Source organism: Chelonoidis abingdonii, chromosome 4 (genome assembly GCF_003597395.2).
Source record: "Chelonoidis abingdonii isolate Lonesome George chromosome 4, CheloAbing_2.0, whole genome shotgun sequence".
NCBI lineage: Eukaryota > Metazoa > Chordata > Testudines > Testudinidae > Chelonoidis > Chelonoidis abingdonii.
Genome location: NC_133772.1, coordinates 150231484 through 150257772, shown reverse-complemented (window position 1 = coordinate 150257772; position 26289 = coordinate 150231484). Strand labels below are relative to the sequence as shown.

The 26289-nt window shown below is 42.6% G+C and overlaps 1 protein-coding gene across 10 annotated transcripts in view; it reads left to right on the top strand.

Annotated features, from left to right (window-relative positions):
- KIAA0586 (KIAA0586 ortholog) overlaps nt 1–26289 on the top strand; it is a 111173-nt gene that overhangs the window by 78961 nt on the left and 5923 nt on the right. For 5 of the 10 annotated variants that reach the window (XM_032775712.2, XM_032775716.2, XM_032775717.2 and 2 more), the window contains 4 exons: nt 1042–1184; nt 2726–2813; nt 22528–22590; nt 25085–25150. In XM_032775712.2, coding sequence (XP_032631603.1) covers nt 1042–1184; nt 2726–2813; nt 22528–22590; nt 25085–25150 — 360 coding nt within the window. The remainder of the gene's footprint in view (nt 1–1041; nt 1185–2725; nt 2814–22527; nt 22591–25084; nt 25151–26289) is intronic. The other 5 variants (XM_075065769.1, XM_032775718.2, XM_032775719.2 and 2 more) reach the window with 3 other exon arrangements.

The following is a 26289-nucleotide window of genomic DNA, read 5'->3' as shown; positions in this document are numbered from 1 at the left end:
ATCTTAGATTACTGTAGACCATAGAAATATATCTTCAGTCTTGTAACCTGATTTTATTCATATAATAGAAACTTGATGTCTATTCCAAGAGCTTAGAAATTATAGTGTTGCCTACTTGACTCACCATAATATAGTTAAAGGTCTATCAGCATTTCCATTATATATCTCTGTATTCAGTGCTTAATAATTTGGCTATAAAAATTAGCCACAGGCTGAAATATGTCATACAAAGTCTCAGCCCAAGTGCAACATTTTACACTAATTAGGTTTCAGACCAGCGTTTCAGTTTTGGTGAGATAACTGGTCTACAAAGTTAGTTCATGAACTGTAAGCATACTTTTCATAAAGATGCTTAATGTTCATGCTGGCTGCACAAGTGTGATAAACTGTATGGATTACATAGCATATTACTTTTTTTTTTTTTCAATTACTATTCATAGGTTTCTGTTCATTCACACAGTAAAATGTAACACTTTAATGAAGAAGCCTTTCCAATCTCTCTTTCCATTAAGAGGCATAAAGCTCATTAAGTACATAGTGACATGATGAACTATAACCACTCAGGAGCCACCAGTAAGGTCTACCCATGTTAGAAATCTACAGATCATAAAACTGTTTCCCTCACTTCCATTGAGATTTTTTCTTTCTCTTTACATCAAGGAAAACTAAAAGGGTATTATTAATTGCCTAAAATGTTACCAGCTTTAAAATTATTTTATACTGATGGAAAGCCTGGGGGGTTCTAAATACCAATTTAAAAAACCTCACCTTGAACAACTTTAAAAAACCCTTACTATTTCACCACAGTGTACTGAGAGCTCTCATGTTGGTACATACACAAAGAAATAAAAAGAGCCACCACCTTGTTAGTCTGAACTTTATTGAGAACATGAGTGGGTAGAGAGAGAATCATTCACTTCATTATGGAATGTCTCATTGATGAGCCTAGGTACAAACATTTGGTAGTTGGGAAACTGTGGATCTAATCTGGACTTAATCAGGGATTCTTTTTCTTTGTTAATGTTTGTTTTATAATCTCAGCAGAACTTCTTGGAGATGCTGCAGATGTTAGTCATGGTCCAATGAGCATGGCTGAATTGGAGTCTCAGCCACTCTTAAACCCTGCTCCTCAAACAGCACAAGCAAATAACAGACTAACATCTCTATCAGAAGATCTTCCAGAGGTAAAGTATGCATAGCATTTGTGCATTGCTTGTAAATGGTTAGGAACTCTGTTGCCATTCAAAGCAGCTAGATAAAAAGAGCAAGTGCAGGAGGAAAACTGACTTTTTTAAATTGATGTGGCAGGCAAAGGTACAGTGCAGGAGATTCTTCTAGACCACAGGTCAGCCAAGGAGACCTCATCCTCCTGCAGTGATATGTTGGCCCACCCTATGCTAAACCCGTGGTAGCCTAGTACTCAGATAAGGTGATGGATACCTAAGATAGGTAGATAGTATCTTAGAGCTTGTACTAACTAATTGGCTCCAGAACCTCCAGTAAGTGTTTCTTCTCTGGGCTCATCAGTCACTGCAAATGGGTTTCTCGAGGGACAGGGACTAACTTTGTATCTTGTACAACATTGAACGCTTTGCAAATAATATCTCTGGGGGTCCACCTGAAGTGGATGTCTTAGCTCTAAGCAATAAAGCAAGGATTTTACAAGAACAAGTTACTCCTTACCTTTCCTTCTTTTAGTCTTGGGGGCAAGATATCGCTACTGCTTTTCCTCCGTGTCCTCTGGAGAGAGACTCTGGTGACTAAAGTGTATGAGTCTGAGTGCAGCCAAAATCCAGGAAATTCTATTATTATTTTATAGTTATAGTGCAGTAGCATCCAAAGGCCTCAAGCAGAATTGGGCCTGAAATACATGTAAAGACATGGCCCCATGAAGTCTCAGTGAATTCTTTTATTCAGCTATTATATGAACAATATAATTGATAAACTCGATTTAGCATTTTATTCAGATAATCCTTAAACTCTGTATGTTTTCATGTCTCTTTGCAATCTACTTTCCACCATGCTCTGCATTTCTTATGGACAGTCCATTTATCTAGCAGGATGGCTCTGTGCTGCAGTCCCTGCCCCAAAGAGCTTACAATAAAAATATACAACATATGAAGGGCATTGGTAGTATATACATGGCATTTTTTGTTATAAGAGTGAACTATCCTATCTGTCTGTCCTTCAGCCTAGTCATTAACTGATTTATGTAAGTGTTGTGGCAGAGATGGGCCTTGAGGAGGATTCCAGGAAGTGATCTTAAAAACTACTTCAACTGCTTCCTCTAAATTGAAAACCCTCTATAGAGTGAATTTTTTTCCTCCAGGACCCTTCAATTCTTGTAAACAGGAGAAAGAGAAAGTTCTTGGTTGCAGAGGAATGAGACACAGGAACCCTTGACAAGTTGTTTCTGTCACATCCTTTGATTAAAAATTGAGGGCCCCCATGTCTTCAGCTGTAAATGGTGCCTGCTCATTTCTGCTGACTACATGGGAATCACATCAGAGAACAGCTTGCCGTGCTGTTTGTTGTCAAAAAAAATAAATGGTTAAAAAAGGCAAATTTGGGTTGAATTATTTTAAAATTGAAATGGAGACCAAGAAGTTATGAATCTTTTCACAATTCTGAGTGCTAAGTAAATAGTTCTTAAAACTGCATTTGTTTTTATTGTATTTTTAACAAAAATCAGAATTATAACATGGTTTTAATAACTGATATACAGAAGCAGAACCAAAAGGTTGTGCAAGTTGAACCGGTACGATCCCGAATCATTCATGTGAGAAATAGATCTGAAGTAACACAGCAGCAAGGTAAATCTATGTCTTTAAGCATCTATTCTGATATTAAAGTATATGCATTGAAACCTACCACTCTGTTTTGCTCTTCATACACATTTACTGTAAATTTCTATGTTTGACACCTATTTTTATGACAACTGAGTCCAAACAGTATCCAGGTGTCTATATATATAGAGAGCAAGAGAGCGAGAGCGAGCGAGCTCTGCGTACACAGTACTGATCCAGTTTGGATGAGCAAGGTATTCTTGGAATCACTTAGTTCTATAGATAAACAATCAGAACTCTTTGGATCAAATATTTATTTCTTACCTCAATGTTTCTTAGCCAATAGCTTTACAATATGCAAATAGTTTTAGTTTACTGAACTATATTAGTCCCAGTCGCCACCAGAAATGTTGCTCTTATAGCAGCAGAGCATATGCTGTTGCTCAAGAGAGGATGAAGCAAAGTTAAGGTCAGGGGAAGATGAAGAGAATAGAATAGTACCAGTTGTGCCTGTTCTGAGATAGGGTGCCAGCTAATATAGAATGGTTCTTACCCGAGATAAAGTGCTGTATCATCTATGGATAAATGTGCTATGTAAGAGATCATTTTGAGTATGATTGATAAAAGTATTATGTAGAGTGTATTTCAGATATACTATGGGTCAACCTGATATTTAGCTAACATGATATGGGCAGATTATTGCTATATTTTTACTGAGACAAATAATTAAATTAAATGTTTTACAACTGCATTAGACAATAAAAATAAGGCAAAACCAAAAATTAAATGCAAAAACTTTTGTACATGCAAGTCTTAAGGATTCACAGTTAAATTTGGCAGCCATGTTGGGTTTTTTTAAATTTAACATTGCTGTAGCAATGTTAATTAAGACATGTAGCAATTATAATAATAATAATGGTAAGAATAGTAACTGAAAGATACTCTCATGTACAATATGTCCGAAGTTAACGTTGCTGTAGGTACCTTAATTTCTGCATTCATTATTTTTAAATTTTAACTGAAATCTCAACATTGCATTAACAAATACCTTTTGCATTTAATATTTACAAACGTGTAATCAAGTTATGCAACTTACTAAGATATTTGCCTCAATAATTTATTTACAGAAGTTTGAAACTGCCTCTGTAAATCCTCCTCTTTAAAGAGCCCTGTACCTACAATTAACCTCCTCATACTCATAGGACTTGGGGGTTAAATCCATAACAGTTGGCTAAAAAAATTAGTTATGAATGATGTAAAACATTGCTACTGTGCATACATGATAGGAAAGCTCATTAAATCTGAGTGTTTGTGCTTTTGAGGAATGTGCTCTGTCCTAAGTGTACATTTAGCAAAGTATGCGTTGGGGGTTTAAGCACACATTCTAATTTAAGTCAGCTAACTAGAGACTTCTTTAGCTTTTTCCATTTAAAAAAGGCAGGAAAACTAAAGGACTAAAACCCATTTGGAATCTAGAGAAGGACGGTATAGCTAATATATTTTTCCCAGATTTTCACAAAACTCAAAATGTCTTAAGGATTTTGCTGACACTTAAAAGGTGGTTTTTGTTGTTGATTTTTTGTCTTTTTTTTTGGACCAGAGACCAAATGGAAAGTCTCAATGTGAGAGTCTGAGTATGAATTTTGCAATAAGTTATGGATGAGCACATAAAAATGGAGGAGGGGAGTTGTCTGACATCCTCTCTCCTCTAAGGCCCTCCCTGCAACCACAGCCACCTGGTCTTCTTGCTCTCATGTCCCCAAATCAGACAGCAGGGCTATTGCTCCTCTAGCAGTGGTAGGAGTCTCTTCAAATGGAGCCCTTAGTAGAGGGAGCAGAAGGAAGGGACAACTTCTGTTAACACACACACACGCTGTCACAGTGGTTTTTTTGTGCTTCTCCTTCTGCTCCAAATATTAGCAAAGTAGCATCCTCAGCCCTTGCTTGCCCCCAGGAAGTTGATGAAGGCTGGAAACGGGAAATATAGTTTTTAAAGTCCTACTTTTTCTTTTAAAATTCAAAATAAAATATTTTGCTCTGTGAATTTTGTTTTTAAATGTAGTTGGACAGAACAAAGGGCATGCCCCTGCACCAGGTACATCTGTGTTCCTATCTGTACGTTTGACCACAAGATGGCAGAAGTCGGTTTTCTTTAGGAAGAAAAAAAGTTACCCAGTAGTTATTCACCAGTACAATTTAAATATTATTCTGTGTATGCATATTTAATAATCCAATAAAAATCAAAAGGGGTCACAAACCTAAACTGTTTGTCACCTTAAAGCCGAAGCTTTGTCGAGATCAGTTTTATGGTACTGAACCATCATATTCAATGGAGAAGTTAAGTACAAAGGATCCAAATTGGCGCAAATCTTTGGAAAGGGGAAATGAAGACTTGGAAAACTATAAACATATATGGGTTTAAATAAATACAGCATTTAAAAACCAAGCACAGCTGTTACTTTATAGGTGAACACATCCTGCTTATTAAATGTCAATGGTAAGTGAATGTCTTTGCCAGAATTAGGAGGAACAATGAATTTTTGCATAAACATGTAGGAACGTTGCAGTTGCAGTTATTTTTGTATACCTTCTAGGAAGAGTGGGTGTGTTTTTAGCAGAACTCAGGAAAATCATATCCCTGAAGCAGCTGAGGTTGGCTGGGGAGAAGAAAGAAAACAGTTTGGACTTAAATTTGTTAATGAAAAGCTTTTTGTTTTATTTAATAGACACGAGAGATTTGATTCTTCTTTGGATTTTTATAATAAACGTATTTCTAATATAGCCTTCTTTTGTTGTTTAAGAATCTTTTGCAGTCCACTTGGAACATGTGTTTTCTTTAGCTAGAGAAACTGTGTAAAAATTGATAGGTTTCTTCTAATGAAAGTTGAAGTTCAGTAGGGCTATTACAAAGCTACAAAGTCAAGTCTGAAAGAATAATGCCTCCTGGAAGTTATAGCTGAAAATAAAGCTTGAATGTATCATTAATTTGAAATATGTATGTTCTCTAGACATTATGGAGACAGTGGTTGAAAAAACACACACGTTTTATATATATATCCGTTAATCTTTCTATCATTCTCTACAGATGTTTCCATAAATGTAATATGTTAATACATATTTTCACAAGCCACAACAATTGCTTCCAAAATGCACAAATTTTTAAGACTTCCTTTAACAGAATCCTGAATTCTTAGATTGAGTTAAATCCAGGAACAGGTGTCATGCTTGGATGTAATTCTTTTTATCTTTATCACTTACAGCTGAAGAACAAGAGTTAGATGCATCTGCATTTTAAATATTTTCTATAGCAGTTCTCAAAATGTGGCCCACAAACCACATTTTGGTGGTCAATGGAGGACTTTTCGCATGATGGTAACTCCTCCTCCTCCCTATTTCCAGCTAGTAAATTGTATTCATAGCTAGAAATACATGGAAAAATAATACACCTCTATCCGATATAATGCGGTCCTATATAACGCGGTAAAGCAGTGCTCAGGGGGACGGGGCTGCTTTACCTTGTTATATCCGAATTTGTGTTACTGCAGGGGGTTCCTCTGCACCTGCCTGTTACTTACTACGGCCATCCCCGGGCCTCCCTCTCCCCCCGCCTTGCCTCACCTCACCTCCACTCCACCTCTTCCCATGAGCACGCTGCAGCTCATGGGAGGCGGAGTGGAGGTGAGCTGAGGCAGGGGAGCTGCAGCAAGTAAGGAGGGGGCGCAGACGAACTGCTCCCCGCCCCAGCTCACCTCTGCTCCACCTCCTCCTCCCATGAGCACGCCACTCACCTCCGCTTCTCGTCCCTCCCAGGCCTGCTGCGCCAAACAGCTGATTGGCGTGGCAAGCCTGGGAGTGAGAGGTGAGAAGCGGAACTGCGGTGCGTTCATGGGAGGAGATGGATCAGAGGTGAGCTGGGGCAAGGGGGCCCCGGGGAGGGCCACAGCAAGTAATGGGGTGGTGCAGAGGAACTGCTCCCTGCTCCAGCTCATCTCCGTGTCCTCCCCTGAGCGTGCCACTGCCGCTCTGCTTCTCCCTCTTCCCCCCCCCCTTCCAGGCTGATTGGCACAGCCAAGCTTGGAGGGAGGGAGAAGCGGAGACGGCGGGCAACACTCAGGGAGGAGGCGGAGCAGAGCGGAGTGAGCTGGGCGGAGGAGCAGTTCTCCTCCCTACCTGATAATAACGCGGTATCTTCTCACTATTAACATGGTGAGCATTTTGTGGCTCCTGAGGACTGCGTTCTCCTTGGTGGAAAGTGTTATTGGAAAGTATGTAATTGCTGTGATTTCCACATGGATGTCTTGTGCAGATGTTTAATGGGAATAATGTCTGTGCAGTGGTGAATGGGAGACAAGTGCTGTCCTCAAGCACAGTCTATGCAATTGCTTTATACCCCCTGTCCCACATGAGTAGGGATCCTTTTTCCAGGCCTTGAATTCATCATTATTTCACAAAATTATTTCTGTATTGTCTATGATGAATGTAAACTAGTTTTGTTACTTATCTGTCATCTCTCTTAATTACGCCAGAAATCCTCTGAGTTCGTTTTTCCAAGAACTACTGTGGTATGTGGCACAATCCCTAAATTAATGTAGGAAAGGGAGATTAGGATCCAAGGCTAGATATTCTTTTTTTTATTTTCCTTGGATATGGGAACTGCTTTTGGTTCAAACTCTGGTCACCATCTATCTGAACGTTTTAGATTTTTCTTTAATGTCCTTCTCGTTTTTTTTGGGCTGGATTTCATGGAGATTTTCATCTAAAGAATTTTTCTGTAGTACCTGAGAAAAATAGTCAAATTGAAGCAGGACAGGGTTGTTCATTCACGGCTGTGGAAGTAAGACTAAGAAAACTTTTATTTTTGCCTAACAAATGGGCTATCATGAATAGTTCAATAGCCCACACTGCTTTTCAGTTCTTGTTCTTTGGTGCTATTTGGCTGAGACACACCACTGGAGTTGAAGTCATGAAATTGACCAGCTGTAAATTAAGGCAGTTTGTAGCAACATTTATTTCCAGGTAGAACTTCACATAATTTTCTTGTCTATTCCCTCTCTGTTCTATTAAGTTCTTATTAACTGTGCCCATATGGTGATAATAGGTGCTGATCAGCAATATACAGCTAATATTTCTTCCACTTGTGATCTCCTTACAGATCATTATTATGATAGAGATTTAAATTGTACATAAGTTCAGCGAAACACCAAGGTGAATTCCAAAGCAGTTATAGATAAATCTGCCCTTTGCCTCAGGTAGTCATTTGATTTAACACTAGGTGTGTGTAAAGCGTTAAAAGTTCTATCTTTGAAGCGTTGCTCAATCGATTCCAATTAGACTGGTGTGTGCATCGCCCCCGGTGCACTTTGTCGGAAGATTTTTTACCCTAGCAACACCCGGTGGGTTGGCTTGGGTGACCCCTGGAGTGGCGCTGTTACGGCGCTGGATGTTATACCCCTGCCGACCCAATGGCCCTCAAGTTCCTTCTTAACCCGCTGTGACGGTCATGGACTGTGAGCGCGGCTTAGCTGATCTCACTTTCCCTAGCTTTACTCGTTGTTCTTTACTGTTAATTTAGTTTATAGTTCGTGTTTACAGTTGTTAGTTGGTGTTAGTTGTTGTGTGTGTGTGTTATGTTGTATATATATATATTATATATAAATGTGTGTGTATTATATATTAAGTTTAGTGTATTTAGTTGAAGGGAGGATTGGGGATTAGCCCCTTTCCTCCACCCTGGTGCCGGGCTCATGCCCAGGTCACCAGGATTCAAACCGTGCTCGGCGTGCCAGAAGCCGATGCCAATAGGGGATCCCCACAACTCCTGCCTCAGGTGCCTAGAGGAATCCCACCTTCCTGAAAAGTGCCACATCTGTTAAGTCATTTAAACCGAGGACAAAGAAAGAGCGGGACTTTCGACTGAAACAGCTCCTCATGGAGGCAGCACTTAGTCCTACAACGTCGGTACTGAGCTCTCAACAGCCTGTATCTGTGAGGAGCGCTCCTTCTGCTCAGGACTGCTCCGGTACCGCGAAGGGTCCATGGTACCAACCCTCACTGGCACCGACATCTGCTCGGCACCGCTCCCTGTCCCCACAGCCCAGGAAGCAACACAGTGCTCCGGCAGCTTCGGCACCACCCGCACCACAGAGGGAGCGCCCGTTGACAACGGATCGCCCGGCACTGTCATCTGCCGCGGCACCGCCGAGTGCGGCACCGTCAATTCCAGTCTCTCAAGGGCCATTGAGTCTGGTGCCCGAAAGCTCCCCGGCTCACACCGTGGTCGAGCTAGCTCTCCCATCCATGCTGAAGACCTTCTCCATGGCACGGGAGTTGATCGCGATGATGGAGACCGCGCTGCCTCAACCCCTGGCACCGCCGGTGCGGGTCATCCAATCTATTGGCAAGCCTGCCTTGCTGAGGCCGCCCTCCGTGGGAGCCGCCGAGAGGCATTGTTCAAGATCTCGGTCCCGACGCTGCTCGCAGTCCCGGCACTGCTCTCCATCGTGGTACCATTCGCACTTGCGGCACAGCTCGGCCTCCCATTCGCCTGCCAGATCCTCACGGTACCGATCTGACTCCCGGCACCGCATGTCTTGCAGTCATTCCAGGCGAAGGGACTCGAGATCCTGGTCGACCTCCCGGCACTGCTATGGTCGCAGGTCCCGGTCTCTCTCGCGGTACCGTTATAGCTCCCGGTACCACTGTCCGGTACCACCCCGGGAAAGAACAACCAGAACCAGGGCTTCCTCTCAAGGTCTGTCAGCACCACCGTGGCCGTTGAGACACACATCGGTATCATCACAGGCTGGTAGCGCTTCCTATCCACAGGAGCGCAACTCGGATGTCCCCAGCCATATGTTTCCAGAGAACCAGAGCCACGAGCAAGGACCCCTTCACTGGTCCTTCTGGACACTGTGGGCATACCACCAAGCACAAGGTGCTCCTTCCGTGGTTCCACGATCGGCCCGGTCAGAACACCGGGTGCCAGAGGCGACAGTAAGCTGCCCCCACCCCATGGGCACGGATGAGGCTCTGATACCACCTGCAGATGCCCAGGTCTCACCTGACGCAAGTGATGCTCCTCAAGAACAGGAGTCCCCACAGGACCCTCTGGTCCCTGGCCTCTCCTCTTCCTCCTCGCCAGATGAGGGGGTGGCGGGAACATCCTCCTCAGGCCCTCTGCCAATTGATCTAAGGGCCCATCAGGACCTCTTGAGACGAGTGGCTCAAAATATGAACTTACAGGTGGAGGAGGTCCCTGAGATAAAGGACCCTGTAGTGGACATCCTTTTGGCTGACGCACCTACTAGAGTGGCTCTCCCATTTATCCGCACCATACAAGCAAATGCGGACACCATTTGGCAATCCCCAGCCTCAATTCCCCCCACAGCCAGGGGAGTAGAAAGAAAATACATGGTCCCCTCAAAGGGGTATGAATATCTCTACATTCACCCACCTCCTTGCTCTCTAGTAGTTCAATCGGTGAACGAAAGGGAACATCATGGCCAGCAAGCCCCTGCTCCTAAGTCGAAGGAGGCTAGGTGCATGGACCTCCTAGGCTGCAAAATATACTCGGCCAGGGGCCTTCAACTTTGGGTGGCAAACCAACAAGCCCTCCTACGCAGGTATAACTTTAACACATGGACATCCTCGGGAAAGTTTACGGAGCTTCTTCTCCAGCAGTCCCGTCAAGAATTCACGGCCCTACTTGAGGAGGGTAAAAAGGTGGCGAGAACCTCCCTCCAAGGCTCTCTGGATGCAGCGGACTCTGCAGCCAGAACTCTGGCGTCAGGAGTGACGATGAGACATATCTCCTGGCTCCAAGTCTCAGGCCTTCCTCCTGAATTACAACAAACTATTCAGGACTTGTCCTTCGAAGGCCAGGGCCTTTTCTCAGACAATACTGACCCCAGATTGCAAAGTCTGAAGGAGAATCGCGTCATAATGTGCTCTCTGGGAATGCACACGCCAGTGAACCAACACAGGACCTTCCGGCCCCAGCCACACCGCCCGTACGCCCCGCCTAGGCCGCATCAGGACTTTAACAGAAGGCGTGGTAGAGGGAATCATCGGAGGCAGTCTGGCTCCCAATGGTGTCAAAATCAGCCTCCCCCCCCCCCCCCAAACCACCAGCGGGGCTCAAGCAGAACTTTTGATGGGCCGTCCTCGGGTGTCCCATCAGTTACTTTCCTGGATTCTTTTCTTCCATTTGTCAACCGCCTCTCCCATTTCCTCCCTGCCTGGTCCCAGCTAACTTCCGATCGCTGGGTCCTGCACATGGTGGAATTGGGATACCACCGCCAGTTTATTTCAACCCCACCTTCCCACCCTCCCTCCCCATCCCTCTTCAGGGACCCCTCTCATGAGCAATTCCTCTTACAAGAGGTACAGTCGCTCCTAGCCATGGGAGCCACAGAGGAGGTGCCAAAATTCATGATAAAGTTGAAGTTCCGCAAGGTAACCCTGGGGCCATTATCCTGTCCCTGGATCCGGGAGACTGGTATGCCGCCCTGGATATGAAGGATGCATATTTCCAAATCGCAATTTACCCATCACACAGATGGTACCTCCGTTTTGTGGTCAACCATCAACACTTTCAGTTCACCGTACTTCCATTTGGCCTTTCTACAGCCCACGAGTGTTCACGAAATGCATGGCTGTAGTCGCCGCCTCCCTCCAGCGTCGACGGGTACATGTCTATCCGTATCTCGACGATTGGCTCATTCGAGGGACCTCCCAGTTACAAGTGTCACGTCACCTGTGCATCGTCCAAGACCTCTTCAGGAGCCTAGGCCTGCTGATCAACACAGAGAAGTCTACTCTGACACCCTTGCAGAGAATAGACTTCATCGGAGCTGTTCTGGACTCCAGTCTGGCCAGAGCCTGCCTCCCACAGTCGCGTTTTCAAGCAATGGCTACAATTATTCGAGGTCTTCAAACCTTCCCTACAACGTTGATGCGCAACTGCCTCAGTCTAGTAGGTCACATGGCCTCCTGCACCTTCGTGACCAAACACGCTAGGCTACGTCTCCGTCCCTTTCAAACCTGGCTTGCTTCAGTATACCGGCCACGCAGGGACAGCCTGGACTCGGTGCTCACTATTCCCCAGAAGGTTCTGGGCTCCCTAACCTGGTGGCTAGACCCCACTCTAGTCTGTGCAGGGATGCCGTTCCACCTGCCTCAACCCTCGATGGCCCTAACTGCGGACGCGTCATTCTGGGTTGGGTGCCTCACCCTTGAGGGCCTATCACACTCAAGGCCTGGTGCAACTCAAGAGTTAGCCTTACAATCAATGTGCGGGAACTGAGGCGGTGCGTCTAGCTGCCAGGTGTTTTGAGAACTTTCAAAGGCGTTTGTGTCAGTATTCACGGAAACACACGGCCATGTTTTACACGCTTCTCCGTCCTTTGTCAAAGAAGCCTTCCCACCTCTGAGACTTTTTGCGTGCCGACTCGTTCGATTGGTAGCGTCCCTTCTCCCAGAGTCCAAACACTTGGCGGATCACCTAGCAGATCTTTCCTGTCTCACGAGTGGTCGATCCGTTTGGATTTATCCATTCTGTTTCCGGAAGTGGGGGTTTCCCCACATAACCTTTTGCCTCCCGAGAGAACAGGAATGCCAGGTGTTCCTGCTCCTTCCAGGATGCTCGCTGGGCTCCCTATCAGACGCTTTCCTCATCCTGGAAGAAGCACCTACTCTACGCCTTTTCCACCGTTCCCACTGGTCCACAGAGTCCTACTCAAGCTGCAGGGACAGCGCCCGCCTGATCCTGATTGCTCCAGCGTGGGCGAGCGCACTGTGGTACACCATGTTGTTCAACCTCTCCGTGGCAGACCCGATCCCCTGCCACTCTGGCCGGATCTCATAACACAGGACTTGCGCAGACTTCACTATCCGGACTTGCAGTCTCTTCACCTCACAGCATGGTGCTGCATGGTGAGCCAGTCTGAGTGTGTTGCTGTGCCTTGGTCCAACAGGTGCTCTGGGCAGTATGAAGCCTTTCCACTAGGATGACATATCTGGCAAGTGGAAGTGTTTCTCTTGCTGGTCGCTCAAATCACTCAGTCCCCACGCAGGTGTATTTCTACTGTCCTGGACTACCTCTGGTCCTGAAAGAACAAGGCCTACGCGTCTCTTCCATAAAGTGCATCTGGCAGCCATCTCCGCCTTCCACCCAGGGGAAATGGCCGATCGGTCTCTTTTCTCACCCCATAGTTTCAAGGTTCCTCAAGAGACTGGAATGTTGTACCCACAAGTTAGATGCTGGAACCCTACCTGGGACCTCAACCTGGGTGCTAGCCAAGCTTATGGTGCTCCTTTCAAACCACTAGCCACCTGCTCGCTGCCTTACCTTTCCGGAAGACAGCCTTTCCTCATCGCTATTACTTCGGCAAGATGAATCTGAGCTTCAAGCCCTGAGCGGACCCCCCATATATGGTGTTCCGTAAGGGTAAGGTACAGCTGTGACCAAACCCCTCCTTCCTCCCTAAGGTGGTGTCTCCTTTCATGTCAATCAAGACATCTTCCTTCCAGTCTTTTTCCCGAAGCTGCACCCATTGTGTCGGAAAACAGCTGCACACGCTAGATGTTCGCAGGGCTCTCGCTTTTATATCGAGAGAACAAAACCCTTCCAAAGGTTGGCCTCAGCTCTTTGTAGCTGTGGCAGACTGGATGAAAGCCTACCGTCTCATCCCAAAAATTTCATCTTGGTAATGTTCTGCATCCGTAACATGCTATGATTTGGCTCACGTTCCGGCTAGCCGCCTCATCGCCCATTTTCTACTCGGGCTCAGTTTCATCTGTCGCCTTCCTGGCCCATGTTCCCATCCAGGAAGAACTGTCAGGGCAGCTACTGCGTCCTCATCCACAACTTTGCCTCACATTACGCATTGGTTCAACAGGCCAGAGATGATGTAGCATTTGGCTCAGCAGTTTTGCATTCTGCAACATCTCACTCCGACCCCACTGCCTAGATAAGGCTTGGGAATCACCTTATTGGAATCAATATGGGCAAGCACTCGAAGAAGAAAAGACAGTTACTCACCTTTGTAACTGTTGTTCTTTGAGATGTGTTGCTCATATCCATTCCAAACCCGCCCTCCTTCCCCTCTGTCAGAGTAGCTGGCAAGAAGGAACTGAGGGGCCGTTGGGTTGGCAGGGGTATATATCTGGCGCCATAATGGCGCCACTCCAAGAGGCGACCCAGCCGACCACTGACTGTTGCTAGGGCAAAAATCTTCCGACGAACATGCACGTGGCGCGCGCACACCTAATTGGAATGGATATGAGCAACACATCTCGAAGAACAACAGTTACAAAGGTGAGTAACCATCTTTTACTATGTGGTTGAGTTACAGTTGCTTTGGGAACAATAACTTTGAATTTCCTGACTTTTGTACATTGAAAATGTCAGTCATAGCATGGCGTTAACATTGTTTTATTTCATTCAGTTGCTTGGCTTACTTTTCAGGCATGAGAATAACTTGTGCTCCCTCACATATTTATTTGAATGTGGAATAACTGAAATACACACTGGTATGTATTCTGCTGATAGGAAGTGGGAGAAAAAGGAGGAGCAGCAATGACTGCAGTGGGCAGGTAAGGCCTTGTAGGTCCCTCCTGGGGGCCCCAGCTTGGGAAAGATGCTCCTACCAACTGTCATCCCCCTCCCACAGGAGATTAAGCAGCAGGCACTGCCAGTGATTGCAAGGAGTATGTGAGGTCATTTGGATTTCCCTCCGAGGAAGTCCCACTATTTTCAGACACTTCCAGGTGGGCAAATCACCCGTATGTGACACCTTGTATGATAATTTTGGTGTTTTAGGAACTCTGAGTATTTTAAAAAATGAATTCCAAGTTATCCAGTGTTGAATTAAAAAACAACAACAACAACAAAGCACTTATTCAAATGCAAAGGAAGCATCTGAAAAAATATGAGCAATAGAAGAACATGCAACCCTGCATTCCCCTACCTGCACATGTTTTGATAGTTCAAAATCAGCCAAAAATTGACCAAACTTTCCAAAAATTGTCCCTTCTGAAAAAACAAGCATAAAGAACAGTCAGCTCAAGGTGATATTCTTAAAAAATGTAAAAGTGCTTTAAAACAGTATAGTGCTCTCCGGGCCAGTGCCCTCTCAGCCATCACTGATGTGATGTTAGCACAACACTTAGTGTTCATACTGCTGCCTCAAGAACCCCAGAAATAATTTTAATATCTACAAGACAAACTGGAAATGTCTTTAAAAGGAGTGGGAGAAGGCGCTTTTGTAACATCACAGTATCTCACATCGTAAACTACAGTGCAATGATATTGAAAAGGCTTTTTCTTAAAATATTGGGGTGAATGTTATGGATGATTCCTGGCATTCTGCAAACCATTGTTGTGGGAGCTGGGACAAATAAATCATTGATACTGGCAGCAACCCCCCACTACCCCTTCCCTGTACTTTCTGGGCATGTTTTTTCTGGGAAGTATTTTCAAACATTATGGGGCTGTGCATGTATCTCTTTTATTTTTTCCCTAGTAAGGTAGGTTTTTTATTTACAGTAACTTCAGGTAGCACATTTCCATGCCCGTTTGGTTGATCCTTCATTTACCATATTTCATTAAGATTAGATAGTTCTCACAACAGCCCTGCGTCATTTCTTGTACTCAGAGACTTCTCTGCCTCAGTCTGCTTTCCTGGTATTTTTTCTTAAGCCCTGGGTATCCAGAAGAGAGACTCCAGTATGAACATAGATTATTTGGGATGGTTAAAGAATGCACAGCTGCAATATGAGAACACTTATTTTGGACAGTCTTCCACTTTTGTTGTAGTTTATGTCCCTAAATATGCATGGGTCAGGGAACTTCCAAGCAGGATTCTAATTAAGTGAATAGTTGTCTACATCTCACTGCACTTATGTGCTTTGATATATTTAGTTGGAAGTTTCTGGATAAGAACAAAGTAGTATGATTGCTCCCTCTGGCACTCCTTGTCCAACAGGCACTGAGCACATGAGGCAACAGAGCAAGCAAATCCCTGTCCCTAGTAACTACCCTTACACTTGGAGCTAGTTCCAAATGTGTAATTACCAAACATACTCCTAAGACAATTTTTATTTATTTTTAGGGGAGCCATTTTAAGGGGGTTAGTTTCTGCTTGGGTCAGTGATACCTTACTATTATCTCCCTCCACTTGTCTCCTCTTCATCCCAGAGGATCTGCAGAACTTTTGAGTAAGTGTTGGATGACGCACAAAGGCACTTGTGCACCACAGGTGGGACTTGACCCCGCAGCTCCTTGGCCCCACAGTGAATGCCAGACAAACTTTTGGGTCTTCTGGATACTAACCTCGCTCCCCTTTAGTCAGTCCAAAATTTGTTTGCCAAAATCATCTTTCTTACAGTGTATGTGGGATTCTTAAATATGCTAGCATCTGACTAAAGCAGCTTTGTGTTGTTGTTGTGATTTGCATGCACTTTTGGGAACTTACAGTAATTGCTGTTGCCTTCATTGTAAAGAGGGGGGAAAAAAACAAAACAAAAAACCCTAGATTGGCACTGATCCCACTGGCACTGATCCTGAGTAATTCTAAATAAAAGCAGATGGTAGCAAGCTGGAGCGGCTGACCTGCTTTCCCCTTTCATGCATACATCGCTTACAGAAATGGGGGACACAAAAAATTAATTGGCTTGTGCAAGCCACTTACCAGACAGAGACTCCCCATGTATTTAATGCTTACATCAGCCTGAGAGTTGTTTCCAGTTACTTTTCCCTACAGAGAAGATCTTTCTCACAATATCGCTTCCAACTATGTGCCCATAGTTTTAAAAGAGAATTGACATGCATCAAATAAAGTAAACTGCCCTTAACTGTTCTTTGGTCTGTGTTATTCAAAAGGTCAGGCTAGAGGATCATAAAGGTCCCTTCTGGGTAGGGTGACCAGATGTCCCAATTTTATAGGGACAGTCCCGATTTTTGGGTCTTTTTCTTATATAGGCTCCTATTACCCCCCCCCCCCATCCTCTGTCCTGATTTTCACACCTGCTATGTGGTCACCCTAATTCTGGGCTTAATTTTCATTTATACTAAGGCTTCTTTATACCATTCTGGGCTTTACACCAATTTTAAGGCCCCCTTATAATGACAGGGCATTAGACTCCTAGGGCTGGATTCTCATTTAATTATGTCACTATTCCTTTGGGTTACTAAAAAGAAATGAAAAGTAAATTGAGACTCTTGATTGGTATACCAGTTAGCTACAAGAGAGTGTGCATTAATAGGGTCTTGGCACACGCTGCGCATGTGTTGTGAGGCACAAAGTTGTCCAAATGAGATGTGTGTCAGCATTCTACAGAGTGCATGTCCTCGCTTGACTTATTGCTATGAGAGTATTTAAAACTAGTTTAAAATCAAGTTTTAGGGAAGATTATTATTTATAAACAAACATTTATATTGGAATAGTACCCAAAGGTCCCAGTGTATACATTGTGTGTACATCCACACACAGAGCCCTCAAGAGCTTGCAAGCCTTCAGCTATGAAGAGATGGTTCATGGTAAAGTGATAAGAGAAAATGGTGGTGAAAACCTTATTTTTGCCATTTTGCATGTGTTCATTGTTTGGTCTGGGTTGTGGGGGAAAGCAGAGTTTGCTCTTTATAATTCAGCGGCTAGAGAAACTCCAGTATCTAGCAGTGAAATGAGCTACTTCCGCTTTCCTCTGCAGTGTATCTGGCTGTCCCTAGAGAGAGAAAGCTGGGCTTCTTTTAGCTTAAGACAGCCCCTAAACAACTCCCAAATCAACCGACCAAATCAAAATGAAAACTTTAAAGGAGTCCAGCTGACTGTAACTGAGATGGGTTGGTGGGAAAGAAGAGGCGTGACCAGGTATGTTGATACAGGTAGCATAACCTGAGTGATGGGACAGCTGCCTTTGCAACTAAAGCCTACAATATTTACTTTTTACAGTGGGGGAAGTATATTTACATATTACGCCTCTCTAACCCATTAAACATAATTGGCTTTTTAAAAAACTTCTTGGCGACAAGGTTCCATGTCCCTGCACTGGTGGTAGTTGGCGCACCGCTATGACATGACTAGAAACACTAAACTAGCCGATTGGGACATGTATTTGAACAGTTGGCTTCATAGACATATTTGAACATACCCGTGCCAGAATATTCTGTTGTAAAATGGCTAAACTTAAATATGCCCTTACTGTGCCCATACACTGCAGTTCGTATTTTATCTGTGGATTTGTTTGTTTATTGGCCTCACTTCCCTGAGATTAGCCAGCGTTCCCTTTTCATGCTGTGTGCAGAGCTTAGGTTTTCTGTAGCAGATTTGACATTTGACTGTCGAATGCACCAGGTGATCGCAATAAACTGTTAAAAGACTAGTCAATATGCAAAAACACTTAGGTCTCTTCTCCTCTCCCATTTGTCACATTTCTCAAAACTCTCTGCTCCTGGTAAATTTTCATGTAAGGTAACAATGTAAAGTGAATGTTATCCAGGATATCTTTCAAGTTAAGGGAAACAGTATAATTCAGACTGCAGCTCTGTCCATCGGCAATTTGTGTTATTAATAAAATAGTCTGCCAGCGCTTCCTTCTCCCTAGAAATATTATAAGAATTGATAGCTAAAGAGCATAGCAGGCATGCATGAGCTGTTGGTTGTTTCCCGATGTACAGATAGGATTAAATTTTGTAGCAATGTCTGCTCACGCATGTGAATGTAAAAACTGATTATGCATTTTTTTCTTCAACAAAATTGGAATTTTGAAAGCAGAATATAAGAAAATAATTTTCCTCTCAAACACATATTAGGTCAAAACTGTCTTTTGCTGTACTCATTAACAAGTAGAAAATATTATATTAAGTGATGAAGAGGGCTTAAACCCTGAAGCTTTGTCCACTACTATATTCTGTTACTTATGAATTCTGTCATTTAGAAGAAAATAATTAGGAGTTCATATGGAAAAGCTAATAGACAATAATCTATTGTCACTTAGGGCACTGTTCTGTTTTTGTTTTTTAATCTTCAGTCATGATGTATTGCTTTAAAGCAGCAGCAACTCTTCTGCATAGTTCTGAACAGGCCAGATAGCTACTGAGGATGTTACAAAATAGCTTTCCAGTTTTGTAAAATGCAAATTTTCCAGACTTTGGCTAGGGAGAGGCTCTGGCTCTCCTTTGCGTATGGCATTACTTTGACATCCTATCAATTTTTATTCTTCAACTTCAGACAGGCTTGTGGACTAAGTACAAAATAATAAATCATAAACTGTATATAGAAAACAAAATGAATATTGCACAGGTCATACAGAGTCTGTTAAATTTCTAAGTCAAGAGCACAAAATCAGGGTAGTTCAAACTAAATGTTAAGAACGTGAACTGGCCTGGTGACTTCCCTCTTAACTCAAGTTGTTACAGATAGGTAATAATATTGGGGTCTAATATTGTTATCTGAGTTTATGTGATGTACGTATTACCAGACAAGGTGGAGTTGCATTACTTTAAGGGCTGCGTGACAGCTGCTTGGTATTTTTTGACAGATGCTTAATTTCCGTTATTTTAAGTTGTGCCTTTATATTCACAAGGCCATAATTGTAGGTGTCTCTGAATTTGTGCTGTTTACTTGACAGGTCATAATGGCCAGTGTGATGTAAAGCATAGCTATGGAATTTTTAAATGGGAAGTATTTACTAGTTTGAGTTACTGTGTAAATAAACAGTTAACTTCTTAAAAGTATATGTTGTTTATTCCTGTACTAAGAGCTGGGCCTAGGAATGTACAAACAACAAGGCTACACAACACACCCTTGCTACTGAAAATGAGGCTTCCTGGGTGTCAAGCATGTTCAAGGAGCTTCTTGTGAATTGGGGACCTTCAATGCCAGAGAGGGTCAGTGTGTGCCACCCTCTTCGCCAGCTGGGCCTGAGGGTGCTGTCATTGCCAGAGGTGTTTTCTGCACCGAGAATGTCTGAAGACATTTCTTTGGAGCCAATGCCTTGCAGCTCATGGATCTGCTGGTGCAATCAGGCGTGGGTTCTGAAGAACAATCAGTTCCTCTTTCCTCCTCTCTTAAACATAAGGCTGGAAGAAGGAGCAGCTCGAGGGGGTCTTCTCTTCTGATGGGTGGCTCAGTAGAAATGGCATTCTGAAGGGACCCGTATCAAAGTTGTTCAGCTTACATACACAAATGTGTTCTGACTGTCAAGTCTGCAGGCTCACCGTAGGAGCTGAGTGTCAAATAATGATTCTACAGGCCAGATTTTGGTCTCTGCTACACCTATGGCAACTCTGTTTCTTCATGTGGGTTTGTTAGCATTTGGCCCTGCTTTTGGAAATTAGTTAACCATTATGCTGATAAAGATGCATGAGCCAGAATGGAATCCGCTCATTACTCTTTTGCGGTGTTGGCTCTGCGGTACTGATACGTGTACCAAGTTACTTTTGTCACTAAAGTGAGCAGAATGTGAATATGTTCAGAGAGAAGATCAAGTAAGTCAAAAGGTGCCATTTTAGTCACTTTTTTGCAAAGTAGAACCACATTTGCAGACTAAACTACCTAACAATTAAAAACTGGGAATGAATTGACAAGATAGTTCACTATTGCATCTTTCATTAGCCCAACAGAGAATGAAGCTTCTATGTTAGGACTCTATTTTTCTTTGTTAAATATTTTGTGAAAAAATGAACTGATTTCCAACCCATCCAGTGGCCTGGCTGTGGCATTCTGGGCTGTTACATGGGGACCATAAATTCACCTTTTAAACCTGCCTTTTTATTGCATCAGTCTGTGTGGAATGGAAGCACTTGTGGAGTAGAGCAGACCTCTCATCAGTGATCCCTAAGGTAGACTACGTAGCAGAGTTGATTTGTTCTGTAAGAGTATACCATTTTGATCTCAAAGGATAGCTGCTGTGCAGAACCTTCAGGGGTCGATGCTTTAAAATATGCAGTAGGGAAAAATTGTAGTAGGGGATCTTTTTAGTCTGAGTCTAGTTTTGCAGGAGGCCTTTACAGGTCTGACTTATTGTGCATTCTCAATAAGTCATTTGTAGTCAAAACCTCTGCATATGTCACTTTTATATTGCCTGCAATAAAACTACAAGAGTAATTAAGATTTTGGACTATAATATTTTGCAAGCTTGTTCCTAAAAGTGAAGTTTTATGAGTTATGACCTATAGAAATAGCCAGCTTATTTTTATTTTAGAACTATAAATTACTCCAAAACCAGCTTTTTATGCCTATCTATCTCATATAACTGGAAGGGACCCTGAAAAGTCATCGAGTCCAGCCCCCTGCCTTCACTAGCAGGACCAAGTACTGATTTTGCCCCAGATCCCTAAGTGGCCCCCTCAAGGACTGAACTCACAACCCTGAGTTTAGCAGGCCAATGCGTCTGTTACACAGTACCATAAGCAATCTGGGTTCACTTTAGGTAAAGTCAAGGAAATCTGCACAAAACTGGAAAGCATTTTTATGAGACTGTATATACTTATCTGGCATGTGATTAGTGGATTTTGTCCATTTTTTAAAAGAAGTATTATTAAAGATTGCCACAGTAATATTATGTGTTTCAGAGCTAGTGGTGGATCTGCCATGGTTTTCTGAAATTTACAAAGCGGTCTGTGGTCTTAACATTCTGCAGGAAACATTAAAATAATATATTCCTTCATTGTCATATAACTTCTTCCTGTTTAAATAGGTGTTGGAAAGCAGAAGTTCTATAAATGAATTTTACAGAAGACTCTGGAGGAAGAGGGGCCTGTAAACTAGACTAAAATTAATGAATATACGAATTAGAAATCAAAAGTTTATGTTTAGTCTGAGGAGAAACAATTCCTTAAGCCATAACCGCATGGCTGTTTCTTGTTTGTATCAACTCTGGTTGATGGTTATTGTCTTCTGTTAATTCTCTGGGGCAGTGGCCTGACTTTGTTGAATGAGCCAATTGTTTTCCTTTGTGTTGCCCATCAAGTAAGTCCCCATCTGGTTTGTATCAGACTGTTTTCACAGCCAACAACTGCTGCCTTTTCTATATCCTGACACTTAAGGGCCTCATGCTATCAAAGCATTACTGTGATAGCCTGTCTGGCTGGGTCTGTACAGCTGTGCCTTGCAGCTTGAAACTATTACTCAAGTAATGGTAATTTAGAACTTGAACTGGCTCTTATTCCCATTGGTGTCGTGTGTACAGTGAACAGAATACATTTTTGCTGAACTCTGTATTCAACAAAAATTCTTTAAAGCTTTTCTTTAGTTTTTTGTCATAGCCTAGTTTTTATTTTGTAACAGCTTCCTGTAGCTGAGACATCACTGTGTATTCTTTTCAAAAGCTAATGTATGTGAAATGAGTAATGTTTAATGATAGCATAGCTGTCCTCACTTAATTTTGTTTAAATTCATTTGCTATGGTATACCTTACATTAAAGCCTGATAAGTGAAAATAAAACAAGCAAATGCTTCTTAACTAGGATTTTTCTTTATCAGATTTAGAATAGATTTCCTGTTGAGACAAGGGGCTCTTTTTTTGCTCAACAGACGCAGATCATGTGAACAATGTCATCAGCTCTAGCTAGCATTGAATCTACCTCACTTATTTTTTTTAAATTGTCATCTAAAACAACAGAACAGTACAGAATATTGAATTCTGCAATCGTATATTAATTTTGTCTCTCAGTAAAAGAGGGAAGGCTCAGACCCTTTGTGCTGTAATTTGTGCAATAAAACTATTCTTTGTATTACAGAAGCACTCAGAGGCGCCAACCACTATGAGGGCCCTACTGTGCTAAGTGCTGTACAAACACGTAGTGAGAGACCCTCCTCACCCCCAAAGAGTTTACACTCTAAATAAATAAGACAGGCAAGGGGTATGAAAAAGGAAATAGTATTATCTGCGATAGTTCAGCACTGAGGAACGCAGAGATTAATTAACTTGCCCAAGGTCACACAGTGAGTCTTTGTCAGAGTCAGCATCTCAACCCAAATCTTCTGAATCCCAGTTCATTGCCTTAAATAAATTCGTTTTTCTCTCGCTCACACACTCATGCACGCACGCCCAAGGTTTGAAAACATCTTCTGGAATCAGTTCTCTCCCCTGTATGTACTTATGTATATTCTATATGCCTATCTATATATGGTTTTTCATCAATTCTCTCCCATATATAAACACACACACACACACACACACACACACACACACACACACACACACACACACACACACACACAAACACACAACACCCCCAATAGGTATATGGAAGTCCTGGCCTCACCTCCAGCACTGAAATAATCAGAAAGGAAGAATAGTAGGAATCAGGTAGAGATACTTTGATTCCATTAAATTCTTCATTGTATCACAGAAGTCTGATAGTGTATATATTTTTAATGTAAATTACAAAGCTTGGTGGATATGGGGAAAGCAGTGGACGTGATATACCTTGACTTTAGCAAATTTTTTGATACAGTGTCCCAGAGTATTCTTGCCAGTAAGTTAAAGAAGTATGGATTGGATGAATGGACTGTAAGGTAGGTAGAAAGTTGGCTAGATCATCAGGCTCAGTGGGTAGCGATCAACAGCTCGATGACTAGTTGGCAGCCGGTTTCAAGTGGAGTGCCCCGGGGTCGGTTGTGGGGCCGATTTTGTTCAACATCTTCATTAATGATCTGGATGATGAGATAGAGTGCACCGTCAGCAAGTTTGCGGATCACACTAAGCTGAGCAGAGAGATAGATACGTTGGAGGGTAGGGATAGGGTCCTGAGTGACCTAGACAAATTGGAGGATTGGGTCTAAAGAAATCTGACAAGATTCCTGCATTTAGGGTTGAAGAATCCCATTCCCAGCTACATGCAGGGGACCGACTGGCTAAGCGGCAGTTCTGCAGAAAAGGACCTGGGGATTATCTTGGACGAGAAGCTGGATATGAGTCAACAGTGTGCCCTTTTTGCCAAGAAGGCTAATGGCATATTGGGCTGCATTAGCAGGAGCATTGCCAGCAGATCATGGAAAGATATTATTCCCTTCTATTCGGCACTGGTGAGGCCACATTTGGAGTATTGCATCAAGTTCTGGGCCCTGGATTACAGAAAGGATGTGGACAAATTGGAGAGAGTCCAGCAGAGGGCAACGAAAATGATTAGGGGGCTGGGACACATGATGTATGAGGAGAGGCTGAGGGAAATGGGCTTATTTAGTCTGCAGAAGAGAAGAATGAGGGTGGGATTTGATAGCAGCCTTCAACTACCTGAAGGGGGGTTAAAAAGAGGATAGAGCTAGGCTGTTCTCAGTGGTTGGCAGATGACAGAACAAGGAATAATAGTCTCAAGTTGCAGTGGGGGAGGTCTAGAATGGATATTAGGAAAAACTGTTTCACTAGGAGGATGGTGAAGCACTGGAATGGGTTACCTTGGGAGGTGGCAGAATCTCTATCCATTGAGGTTTTTAAGGCCCAGCTTGACAAAGCCTTGGCTGGGATGATTTAGTTGGAGTTGGTCCTGCTTTGAACAGGGGGTTGGACTAGGTGACCTCCTGATGTTTCTTTCAACGCTAATCTTCTGTGATTCTATGATCTAGGTCCCACTCATATTGTCATTCAGGGGGAATTCCCATCTAAATCAGCAAGAGTTCATCCTGAATAAAGACTGCAAGATTAGGCCCCATAGCTTGCTTTCCATTTTTACATGTGATGTTTATTAAAAAATATTCTTCTCAAACAATGGAGAGTAACTTAATTTAGTATGATGGAATTATTTGAGAAACTGTTGATAACCATTCTGTTTGTGCACTTCATTGTCATTACTGGATGTAGGGATTAGAATATCATATTCTATATCCTATACTATATAAGTGTAGCATCTTGAGACTATATGATTAATTCTTCTCTTCTACACTATGGTTCCAATTCTATAAGAGATTACATTCCAGGAGTATTAAATTATATAGTCAGTATATGGAAGTACAGATAGACATGCATCTAAATTGAAAATATTGCTACTTATAATTAGCAACATAAGTGTAGGATATGTTCTCTTTTCAATTTTGCATGCAAACCACTTGGATCAAGATGAGACTTTCTCATCTTATATTTTAGTCCAGCAAATCTGGGATAAGTTTGATTTTATGGAACAGAATCCTTTTTGTGTTTCCATACTTGGTAACTCTTCACTTCGACCAGATATTGGGGGTTGGGGTTGGGGATTGGTCCTGCTTTGAGCAGGGGGTTGGACTAGATGACCTCCTGAGATCCCTTCCAACCCTGATATTCTATGATTCTATATTAAAATGAGTGTTTTTACAACACAGATTCCCAAGGAGACATGGATCGGACACCTATTGAGCCCAGTATGTACCTCACATTGTTACTTAAAGGTAAGATCCATAGGTGAAGTGTTTTGCTATCTGTAGCTATTAAGTCACATTCTTTGAGTTCATTTGGTTTTCTTTTTCATAACAGTCACTATCCTAAAAGAACCTATCAACATACGTGCTCTTTATTCTTGTTAAAGGTCTTTGCAAATATAACCCAGATGTAAAGCTTCGTTGTGCACAAAAAAAAAAAAAAAAAAAAAAAAAAAAAGCAAAGAGAAGTAAGGAAAACCAAACAAAAGATTTAAAAGGTTACTTCCGTTTTAGGAGTGTTTATAACATATTGAATTCAAGAGCTGAGCGTGTTTATCAAGCACTGGAACACGCACTTAGCACTAATGCCACCGTGAGCGATGTTTTGTTGATACAGACAGTGTTTAACTTTGAAAGTCAGTATAAACAAAGTGAAGAGCTGGAATCGGCTATGAAGGAAACAATATCTCATATGAAACTATATTGCTATTAACGGAACAAGGGACTGTATTGGTTGTTTATTAGATCCTGAAAGTTACTCTAGGATTAGCTCTTTTACTTTGCATTAAATATACATTTATAAGAGCAACGCATCAAGCTTGCGGGATGAGTGGTTGGTGGATAGTTTTGCAACAACTGAAGGGAGTGATAGAAAATTTGTTTTTGTATCTGTATGGTATAATTGTACCCTCAGTCCTTCAACATTCCTGAAATGACTCCTGTGTTATTGCAGCTTGCCGGAGGGGTCACTTCTAGAGACGTCCAGTTGCAGGATTGAGCCTGGTTGGTTCTCATTAAAGAGATTCTTGATTAAATACCAGTCTTACTAACTGTCCCTGGAAGAACAGCGGGACTAAAGGATAAAGATTGTTTTATTTGGCTTAAAAAAAAATAGATTTTTTTGATTTTTTTTCTTGCCAAATAAAAAAAGTTTAAATCTTTTCTTCTTTGTTCCTAATGTTGACATATGGTGTTAGTACCAAACCTCTCTTCAGTCTGTTTGATTCCTGCTCGAATTGGCACAAGTCTCTGATGACCAGATCTGTATATGAAGTGTGTATGTGCAAATACATCTCACAAAATTTTTATAACCGGCCATGGATTGAAATAATAATTTCATGTCCTGTTCAGTTTGAATCTTGAAATTTAGTACGAACATTATTGTTATA